This window comes from Aedes aegypti, chromosome 3, assembly GCF_002204515.2.
Source record: "Aedes aegypti strain LVP_AGWG chromosome 3, AaegL5.0 Primary Assembly, whole genome shotgun sequence".
Taxonomy (NCBI): Eukaryota; Metazoa; Arthropoda; class Insecta; order Diptera; family Culicidae; genus Aedes; species Aedes aegypti.
The window spans coordinates 405172915-405184703 of record NC_035109.1 but is presented as its reverse complement, the minus strand read 5'-3'; the positions used below and the strand labels follow the sequence as shown (position 1 = coordinate 405184703).

General features: G+C 37.5%; 1 protein-coding gene across 1 annotated transcript; it reads right to left on the bottom strand.

Annotated features, from left to right (window-relative positions):
• Positions 1-750: 750 nt before the first annotated feature.
• Positions 751-2157, bottom strand: LOC5566686 (GTPase Era, mitochondrial). The gene is made up of 2 exons (XM_001651043.2): positions 1828-2157; positions 751-1716 (listed from the first exon to the last, which is right to left on the bottom strand). Exons 1-2 carry the CDS (start codon positions 2032-2034, stop codon positions 829-831), a joined length of 1095 nt encoding a protein of 364 aa, XP_001651093.2. The 5' UTR covers positions 2035-2157; the 3' UTR covers positions 751-828.
• Between the last annotated feature and the right edge of the window lie 9632 nt (positions 2158-11789).

Below are 11789 nucleotides of genomic sequence, written 5' to 3'. Positions count from 1 at the left end.
ACATTACACAGTAAATGATATTCAGGCACTTTTCCGCGCTAGACACATACGGGTGTAAAAGAATCATGGCATACATCTATACCTACTTTTCCACGCCATGTACCTGAAATCTAAACAACCAAAACAACCAAAGCATTTCAAAATGGCGGAATGGGAAATCTGACATATTGGATTACCTCCCTTCTAGATACCTTGGGACTGTGTTTATCGGAAACTATTTTCGCACCGATGATCTTGGAAAACTGGTTTGCTGGTTTGCTAATGACAAGAAAATGAATCGCCTATTTCGATGCGAGGAGAATTTCTTCCCAGAAATTACCAGGAAATTACATTTCTCTGATCGCAGTACGCAGTTGAGAAGAAATGTCATTTCAAATGGGACTTTACACATTTCCATTGCGGACAGACTGGGTATCAAACCCAGATACCTTCAGCATTGCTTTGCTTTGAAACCGTGGGCGTAACCACTAAGGTAAGAATCAACCTAAGTTTAAACGTTTAAAGTCTAAAGATAAGTTAAAAACTTAATCCAGAAATTTCGGATACTTTTCAAAAGAATTGCCAAGTCTTCAATACCTTTTACACAAGCGAATTTTATTATTGCTGTTTGCGTTTGACGTGCAAATCCAGTCTAACTGAGCTTCAAATGCGGTAACACAAAATAACCAAAGGATACTTAGCAACCATGATGCATATCACCGCCAACCTAGCAAAGAAAATCAAATTTTGACTTCGCCTTCCTTGTTGAAAATCTTACCGCATTTGGTGTTCCCGCATTTGATATTTGCATTTCAAACGCACACAGCAATACATCCTCTTACTGGTAAATCATTTTTCCTTACTCTTCACCCTGGTGACGATCGTCAGCGCAATCGGAACGGCAAACGTTTCAATCAAGTCCGACGTGACGCGCTCGGTAATCTGCCGTAGCTTTCCGTTCCCTTCGCCGCACACCAACCGTTCGATTCGTTCACTGGGGCAAGTAACAACCGCGCTGGCAAACATCTTCCCGTTGATGTTCTCGAAGAACTCCAGCTCGGTTTTCAACGCGTATGGGATTTCCTGGGGGAGATAATCCAGGAGACGGGCTCGTACGCTTTGAACGATTAGTTGTTCCGGAGTTTGATCAGTGGTTTCCGTGGCCAAGTGTTCCCATTGGCCGCTCTTGGCGTGGGAGTAAATGAAACTCATCACTTCCTTCAGGCCATCCCCGGTGAAAGCGGAAACCATGAAAATTTCGGAAAAGTGTGGCCATCCTTCCGCCTCAACAGGTTTTTTGGGTTTTACTTCCGCGGGGGCTTTCTCCTGTGAACTCTTTCGCTTCTTGATGCGATAGTTCTTGATGCTCTCCAGCTCGTTGTTCGTGATGCTCTTCACGATGTCCAGCAGGATTCGCTTCGATTTGAGAGTGTCGATTTTATTCAGAATCAAGAAGCTGGGGATGTGGCTGTAGCTCTTCAGGACATCCACCATCACGGGATTCAGGGCGTTTCGGTTCCACGAGTTGGACACATCGTGCACGACTCCGATCAGGTCCGAATGCTGCACGGCATGCCGGCAAGATGAGAGGAAATTTGCATCGATATGGTGCTTCTTGGCATCGCGTTCTCCCACCAATCCGGGCGTGTCGAACAGAATCATCTGGGAATTGGCGCGGCTTTGAATGGCCTTCGCCGTGCTTCGCGTCGTGTGCACTTTCATCGATGTGGGACAGACCTGTGGGATCAGACGTGTATTCGGAGATTACTTATATGATCCTGAAATCTATTCTATAACATTCCCCTAACCGTTACCATGAATTCTATTCCCCAGAATCCAGGAACTTACCCGGTGGTCAATCAGATGGTTGATCAGTGTGCTTTTGCCAGCATTCGGAACACCGATGATGGCCACTTTGATCAGCTTTTCGTTCGATTGCGGTTCCTTCCGGTCCGAAACGTTCTCCGAGAATTTGGCACTGAAACTGCGCGCCCACAGAAGAGCCGGGCGAGGAACGCTCTGGCGTACGAATATCAACATCGCTTTGTCCAGCATGTTTTCTGCTGCAGATTTCCAGAATTATCGTAATGAGTGGACAATTTCACGAAAATCTGAAATTAATTCAGATTATTTGAGGAAACAACGACGACGGCTGCAGCATGTTTTGATACTGAATGATTATGTCACACGTTCGAGATGCGACGTTGGACTGTCAAAAGAGAATCATGTTGCATACTAGTACAGGGCCTAATCTAGGGTAGTGAAACAATTTTTTTGACGTTGGATAACGTCTTAGGCCCCAAGCACAATGTGAACGGCAACGCGGTACAACGGCAAAACGGCATGCCCATCTTGATCTACACTTTACTTTTAAATCCCATGTTGACTAAATCCTTTTCAGCATTGACTTGACAAGTAGAGTGTAGCTCAAGATGGGCTTGCCGTTTTGCCGTTGTACCGCGCTGCCTCTCACATTGTGCTTGGGGCTTTACGGCAACATACTGGGTATATTTCGAAAAACGAAAAATCGCTCGCGTCACGAAAAGTGGTTAGATTTTGACTGTTATTGTCGCACCGCCACCAAACCGGATCGCGCCAGTGAGACTCGCGACGCGCCTCAACTCGCGCGATTTTAAAATCAGTTTTTTAGTGTAGCGCTGCATTCTTACGATTTTTATGAACACAGCGCACTATTCACATATTAACTGCGACGCACGGAGCCCGAGAAAACAATAATTATAAATAAATGTTGGTCTTGATTTCTACCGGATAAATAATAATAACTTACTAACGCCCGGATAGATTTTCAAGATTCTTGTACCAATCGATTGGAAATCTTTCTACGAATTTATACCATTAAAGAAAACTACTGATTTTCATGACTAAACTATTGAAAAATAGGTAAATATCGAGGCATGTCTTATTTTCCATAGAAAAGCACATTTTTATTGTGTTATAAGTTTTTGGCGTATTGAAGTTTACATGTACATTAGAGTGATGCAAATTTCGAAATTTTAGCTCCCCTATGCTTAAACGATTTTAATTACAGTAAATAGCATCCTCCCAAAGTATGAAGTGATTCCGATGAAATTTCCCGCATAGCAAAAAACGCTTTGGCAAATTTTCCAGACAACATTTAAATCATAAATCATACGTTAACTGCTTCCAATATTGTGGCTTAATTGTGTTACTCTAAATATATTTCGGTTTTGTACTGTATCTCACACTACATCTACTGTATCGCTAACGGTTACCGTATAGCTAATTGCTATCAATCAGTTCCATATAGTCCATATTTGGAAACTATGAATAAATCAACTATTTCTAAACTTACGTGGGTTGTATCGGAAATGGTTACAATTTGGCAAAACATTCAAATATGATTGCATACTGTTTAGTATTATGAAAAGTTGTCACACATACATTGAAGTCTTATGGTTTGATAGTAAACATACCGTACGCGGAGTAGTTATATTGCACTTGTGTGCGTTTTATGAAATCGTAGAAAATTTTTCATCAGTCAAACTGCCATATTTGTGTTCATTTCTGCGAATCGAGTGTCGAAACTTGTTTGGTAAGATATTTCATGTTAAATTGCTCAAAAACAACGTACTTAATTTGGTTTCTGTGTTTTCAGAAGTGAAATAAGGAATGCATACTTCTTAGGACTTCAGAGTGGTGGTGCAACATATCTGCAGGTAAGTGTTATTATTATTTTTCATCGAAGTCAGAATTGACAATGTTCTTTTTCTTTTTAAGAGTTTCTGAAAGATGTTTCAACAGCGCCAAAGGATCGTGGAACCTGAATATCATCCCCAATGCTGAATCTAGGCGCTGAGTTCAACTTGAACCTGTTTCGCAACTTCCAGCGGAAATGAAGTTTCTGGAGTAGCCCACAGACAAAATACAATCGAGCTAAAGGTGGTGGTCGGAATCCTTACCGCTGATTAGGACGAGATCGACTATGATTGATTTAATATTGTTTAACTTAATCAATGCAATATTAATCTTTGAACAAATAAATACAACATTTGTTCGTAGATACACGAATTGTCTTGTTTCATTATTATGAATAGAAAAAAAATAGAATGGCATAGGGTTGATATACCGTTGACTACCATAATCCAATAATTTCACAAATTGTAAACGTTATTCAAAATATATTGTTTTACAATTCTAGAACTGTTTCTTTTGTGGTAGATTGAGTGAAAAATGGATAGTATGTCTACCATCTGATGAACGGTAAACGAAAAATTTTGTTCGACAAAATCGACGATTTTTTATGGTTACATAACTTAACCGCCTATTCCCCACATTGTTATTTGGCTGATTACCGTTTCCCATACTGGCAAAACAGTCTGTGGTACTGTGGGTATATTGTTTTTCTGGATGTTGTTCGGAATGGTTTAGATATTGTTTGAAGTAGTTGTAGACAATATTGGAAACAGTGCTAATATGGTTCATGATTATGCGGGTTGATTGTGCACACGCCATTTGAAGTTTATATGGAGATTACTATGAAAAACGCCAACCTTTTGTGTCCAGCCCTCTATCTCTTCGTCATAAAATAAAATGGAAAAGTGAATAAAATCTTCTAATGTTAAATCCTCCCAGCTACAACTTTGCCGAAGACCACTTTTTGATTGAACGTCAGGATAAATTGTTATTCATCATCATAAAGTTGGTTCGCATGCAGAATGCTTCACCAACTGCCCGGCAGGCAACAGTGGTGCTCCTGGCGGGAAGAGTAGATCAAAGTAATCCAGGCTACTATATGTTCTACAGCAAAAAAGCAGTGTTGCTCTGAAAGTAATTGAATGATCATCTCAGCATGATTTAGACTTTGTTATCAATTATAACAAATTATCCTTACGTCCCATCAAAATGTGGTCTTTGGCAAAGTTGTAGCTGGGAAATTTTCACATGAGATGAGTGTGCTCACTTTTCCATAGATTATTATGATAAGCAGTTAGCGGACTGAACACAAAAGGTTTGCCTTTTCCATAGTAATTTCCATATAAACTTCAAATTGCGTGTGCACAACCAAATTTCTTCCGAATCACTTCAAATTTTGGGAGGATCATTTTCATCATAATAGACATCGTTTAAACATAGGGGAGCCAAAACTTCAAAATTTGCATCAGTCTAATGTATATGCACCGTAATTTCAAGTGGAGTTGATCATTTTTCATGGTTTTTCTTGTCTACTTTCAATGATGTTGAAAATACCAAACAACTGAATGCAGGAAAACAAGTACGACGACCAGCTTTTTTGGCTCATATGTCAACAAATGTATGTTTAGTGCTAAAAATCATCGCTTAAATGAAAAAATCGGGGAATCGGGGTGAAATTGATCACTTGTCAATGCGATTATTGTTATTTTTTAAAACGACTCTACATAATGAATATAAGCTCCCTGAATCCGAATATGCTTGCCAAATTCTTAATAATGCAATATATAAAGAAATAATGAATAATCAATTTCAATAATTGCAATGAAAACGCCTAAATGTAGGCAATTTCCTACAGGATTCCCTGATATCTAACCGAAATTAAATTATTTCAACCGTATGAGCTAATTGGTATGAGTTTAGAAGATAAAATCGGGCTCGGGGATATATTTTAAGCATCCTTACAAACTTTACTCACGGAGAACCGAAACAACTCAAAATTAAGTCTTTTTCACTCATCTTGACAGCTAAGTGGAATGATTCAAAATTGAGTTATTTCCGAAGTATTCAAATTTGAGTCATTCCACGAGTACATCGAATTGAGTGATTTTAAACTTTATGGCAATTAGTAAATTTTGGATTAAAACTACCCAATACCAAGTGTTTAGAAAAAGCTGATTTCGTTAAAAAATGGAATGTTTTATATCATTGATTGATTTTATTTGACTTCATTGAACAAACTAATAGTGTTTTATTAAATGCAATATAGGATAAATAACAAGTTCACTAATTTTTAAGTCAATGGATGTTTTGGACTCTGTTGCCCGAATCTGCTCCTCTTTCTTCCGTGTTCGAATCATGTTTCTGTAAACCTGTGTATACAGGCAGGGTATTTCACCTCCAGGTCCATCATCGGAACTCGGGATTCTGTAACATTGGGAAATCTTGGGATTAATACCTCATAACGTAGACTAAATCAATTTCAGAACTTACTGCTTTGTTCTCGATCCAAAATTTCGCAAAATGTGTACATCGTTGTTCATTTCAAGATGATCCGTACGCGCCAGTTTTGCGAATAATCTGAAATATGAATGATGTATATAAATAAAGTGCAAAATAAATAAAAATTTGAATCAAATAACTTACCTGAAATACATTTCCATTCAATCGACGACAAAAGTAAGTGCGCCATGCACAGCTAAAATTTTCATCCAAAATCAAGTACAGGATCAGTACTTGATCTTGGATACTTTATGAGATTGCAAAGCAAAACAAAATGGCAAATAAGCAACAACAAAGACAACAACTATCAAATAACTCAAAAATAAGTAGTTGCGGAAGTACCTCAAAATTAAGTTAAAATTATTCGAAATTCAGTACCAAATTGTATCCAAATCGGTAGTGCTAGTGAAGTACTACATTTTGAGTACTTTTTATCTCGAGTTTGAGTTGTCTCGTTTCTCCGTGCTTACTTTGAATAATGCCGTTGTCGTCGTCGCTACCTACATGGAAATGCATGCTAGGCGATCAGAGTATCAACATGTCAAACAAAGAGCTAAAACTACTCAGCAACAGCTTTGTTGATGTTTTGAAATGCTACCGCCGCTAGACCCGAGCGACGGCAACCTAGGTAATTCTTTGTTTGCCATTTATCTCCGTTGAAAACTAATCATCCGAAATTATAATTGATAAATAAATTAATTAATTAATCAATTAATAGTAATACCGGGTACCCCCGTTGGTTTGACCACATTTAATCTGAACACTTTTTGATTTGTATCCCGCTAATTTGCACATCGTTCAGATTAAAAATGGTTCAAACGTCATTTAGCTCCTGGAACGGAGTAAAGTGAAATGGAACGCTATGGAACGAAACACAGAATCAAAACAAAACAGTGAAAGAGGTAACCAGAAACACAGTTCTAGGGTGACTAGATGTTCAAATTAAAAATGAACCCCGATGGTTTGCATGAGGTACCGTTCAAATTACGGTAGATAAAATGTCTCTGGTTGTAACTCTTTTACATCGAATGCATTATTGTGACCCTGAATAGGGCCGTTTTGTTTAAAATTGTGCTGCAATCAAACAAAATATGCGAGTGTTACCAGAGCTTAACATTTTCCTTTGTAATCGAACGGTCACTCCGATCGCGAAATGTCAAAAACTCTTGGTAAACAAAAAAAAAACAGCTGATCGCATCTGTCTCATGGATTGCCTTATGCCTTATCACATCAACATATAATGCCATTCGATCAGGCCCTAGACACCCATATATCGATACACAGTGTTCTCCGTAGCCAGGCTGTCCCGGGCGATAAGTGAATATCGCCCACTGTCAGTTGTGACAACTGTGAAAATAAAGACCATTGTTTTGTTTAATTGTTTGTTATTGTTTGATTATCAATTTTTGAAATAGTTAAACCAGCTAATCATGTGCCAAAAAGTTGAAGCACATTCAACATTTCGATGGTTTTGGACGGAAAGCAAACATTGAAAGACATCCTGCAAGCCTCCAAGCAAGTAATCAGTTATTTTATTGCGACACTTGCTCGATTACGGATCATAAACATTAAACAAAACTTCGCATTCTGATTGCACTCTCGATTCAATTTACCCGAAAATGGGTAAACACATGGAGATGTTGACTACGCTAGAAGTCGTCTCGTGCCATGGGCCTGCATTCGATAGTAGTTTAGAAAAGGTCACCGGAAAAAATGCTTTTCCGGTGACTTTTTCCAAGACCAATGAAATTAGCAATATTCAATGGACCAATGCACGCATTCACTATTTGACGTTTGATCGGTGCCGTGTTATGTACGTGACCATAGCAACAAGTGAATTCGGCACCGCTCTAACGTCAAATTAGTGAACTCGTGCACTGGTCCATAGTCAAAGTCACGTGAAATTCATGACATTCAACAGCTCTGAATAACACACAATGTTATTGACACGCAACAAAATGTATGAAAATTGATTGGATTTTTATCAGTAGAAATATTTCATAAGTTCGTGAAGGTCTCAAGTCAGAAAATAGAAGAAGCTAACGTTATCCAACGTCAACTTGCCGGTTGTATCTCGGAAACAACCTCTTACTGTTTTTAGCGATTTCTCTTCATCGATCCTCTCTTTCGCTAATAACTTCGCTAAATTAGATAAATATATAATATTTCTTGTCAATGAAGCAAGATATATTGCTTCTTCATCCTACAGCACAAAAATATGTTACGAAACGAAAATCAGTTTTCTGCAACAACTATGAAGAGAAATCGATGAATGCAGATAAGCCCGTGTGGTAACCGGCCGAATACATTTTTTTTAAAATTATTTCCACACTTTTTCAAACGCGTCTGTACGACACAAAAATCGTCTGAAGAATGATTTTTTTTATTCTATTTACTTCACTACAGCCCGTATGAAAAACCACATAAATTAGATTATTAATAATAATACAACATAAAAACCAAGGGGAAAGCCACTCACCGGTTTGCAAAAATATTTGAACGCTTTTCAGTTGAAACTCTATGGGTCATTTCTCGCATAACTTTCACCCTTAAATGCCAGACCCAAGTAACCAGTAAGCACGATAATGCGGCACGGTAACAGCATTATATGCGCATATAGGGTAATCATTTGATGCATTTCAGTTTTATATACGCATATAATGCTATTATAATGCAAGAAAAGGCGAAATAACGTGCCATTATAGTGCCAAGATATAACCGTGCTTCTCTGCACCACTAATGCTGATATAAGACCACGTGAGAAACGTCAGTTGTTTTCGCCAGTTTTTTAGGGCGAATATTTTGTGCTTTCGCGTACGCAGCCAGAGAGCTTTCGCGTATGCGGCCAAGCAACTGGTACATGAGGTAAATAAATGAATGAATGAAAACGGAAACCTCTAATAGTATGCAAAAATGTAATAAAATGATACATATAGTACTTCTCCGTATCAGACATATTCGTTTTGGTAGTTTTCATCCTTCTGAGGACGTGCAATTGCCACATTTTGATCCTCGTTTTATGATGATGAAATTCCTCATTTTGCGTCTCGAACCTGCGACACCCGTATTGTTGAGTTGTTGTCCTGCTCCTTTGCTCCTACGGCCACATAAGATGAATAGGAATTGGAAAGAAAAGTGACCAACCAAACCATCACTTTTCCCCGTCATTAAACCTGCAATTGTAGTAGTGAGAAGATTTATGTTTGACTCCCTCTTACCACTATATGCAAACACAAAGCACGTGGTATATCTGTCAAAACACTGGATGGCATTTAAACATGCCCTGTATTCGAATATAAAGCCAATATAATGCTTATTTAATGCCTGTAGGCATCAGTTTTAGAAGCATTAATGATGCTGTAATAGGGTTTCCATGCAGCGAAAGTGCTGTTATAAGGCCTGTAAGCATTTGTGGTGCTATTATAAAGCATGTACGAATCTATGATGCTGATTAAGGTCTTATTATTAGTGCTTATGGTTACTTGGGGAGCACCAACTGCAGTGGTTAACAAAATGTGTAGCTCGTTTTTTTAATCAAATGAATGGACCAAGAAAAACTATCACCACTGGAAGTTAAATGAAGATCTTTCCTTCACACGGTGTCTACTCATTTACTAAAATAAAATTCCCTGAGATTTCCAGGTTTTTCCAGGCTCGAAAAAGCGATTCCAAATGCTGGAAATGCTCAAAAAAAAAAAATTAGGTGATTTTGATTTGATTTCCACAAACAAATAATTATTCTTTTCAAATGATTTGAAAGTGCCTTCAATCATCAAAAGCAGATGAACAAAATATTCGAACTTAAGGGAAAAACCATTTCCCCTAGAATGGGGTTATGAATCATGGACATCAGCGATTCACCCACAAAATTTCTTTTGAGGGCATTTTTTATTTTTTTCCATGATGATATCTTGGAGAAATTGGGTCTGGTAGCGTTTGATAGTCCTGGAAATAAGAATTTTAGATACCTCTCGCCTGAAAAAATCAACCGAAAAAGACGATACGTGGATTATGAATAAAAAAAAACAACATAAACCACCATGAAATTTTAATTCCTCATATCTTTAAGAATGATTCTAAGTTTGTAAAACTTTTCGGAGTCCCTTGACATTACGACAAGTATTACTACTAGTTTTACCGTGGATTTTTTCACATATTACCTCAACGATCTTTTCAGGAGTATGTTTGTGAATTTTCAAGAACTTTATAAGAAATTCTTCCAAGGATTTAGTTTTTGATACCTTCAAGAATTCAATCTGGAGTTTTTCTGAGTATAATCATAGAAACTACTTCGGTGATCCCATCAAGAAACCCTCCAAAGACCTTTGAAGACATTTTCAAAGGATGTTCCATGTTCTCAAGAAATATATCCATTGATTTCCCTAGGACTTCCTCCGACATTCCCGTTTAGAGCATCGTCAAAATTCAAAATTCATTCAGAAATTCCTGTTATTAATTTTAAATTTTCCAAAGGAATCTAAAAAAAATTCTAGTCGTCTTCTAGAGATGTCTCCAGGGAAACGTCGAGGATTTAGAAGGAAATGTTAATAAAAAATTCGCGTGGATTTTCGAAAGAAAATTTTTATGTGAGTTCTAAGTATGCCTTGATGAATTCCTACGAGGATCTCTGAAAGTACTCCTACATTGATAATGAAATTTTCTTAATATTTTCTTGATTAAATGCTAATGACTCCCTAAAGAAATTTAAGTATGAATAATTAGAAGAATACCTGTAAGAATAGCTAACTTATGTGGAACCTTGAATTTTTGAAGAAACCACGGAGTGTGGAAATATTATTTGAAACAATATTAGATAAATGTTTGAACTACAACAACAACATTTTGATTAATTGCTGGAGATATCCTGAGAGAAATTTGTAGTGAAACTTAATGAGGAATTTCAGGTCGAATTTTTTGAGGAATTCTTGGCAAAGTTCATACAAGAATCCATGTGATAAATGAAAAAACCGGCGTAGGGATTATTGTAGGATTTCTCGCGAAAATATCGAAACTATGGAATGACCTTGGAACCTTTGTGAAAAGAAGGAATATGTGGTGAATCTCCTAGAGCTAACAACTGGATAAAATCGGTGTATGAATCAGTGGAAAAACATCTGGAGGAAATCATAGAAGAATCGCTGTCATTTTTTTCAGAGTAATCTTTGTGAAAATTACTGGAGGTAATAATGTTGCAGTGCTCTACGATTTTCTTGACAAAATTTCCCTGGAATAGCTCATAAATGTTTTCCAGAAAAGATGACATGAATACCTGAAGCATTCCTTGAAATTTCCTCCAGAACTTGTGGAATAGTCGACAAACATTTTTGTAAATATATTTGGACTGTTTTCCACCAAGTTTCATATGCTCATGAACGACACCCAACTGTAAATGGGAACTGTACTTGCCTTTACCAACTTTCCAATCTTAAGTTTATGTTTTATGTTGGATAAATAAAAATCGTTAAAAAAAGAGGACTGAATATTTGTAGTAGCGTCTTGATAGCGGCGCAGCCGAAAATTTTTATGATTGAAATGATTTTCTGTCACGAAAAGTACATATTCTACCTTGTATTACAGATGCAAAATAATTTCCCTGATTATGTCCGAAATTCCCTGAGAATTCCAGGTTTTTTCCA

What these genes read in the sequence shown, in the direction of transcription:
- LOC5566686 (XM_001651043.2), bottom strand. Translation starts at nt 2,034, where the DNA reads ATGCTGGACAAAGCGATGTTGATATTCGTACGCCAGAGCGTTCCTCGC. An exon ending in ACCATCTGATTGACCACCGG is followed by an intron (nt 1,717 to 1,827) that starts GTAAGTTCCTGG and finishes CTGATCCCACAG; the next exon opens with GTCTGTCCCACATCGATGAA.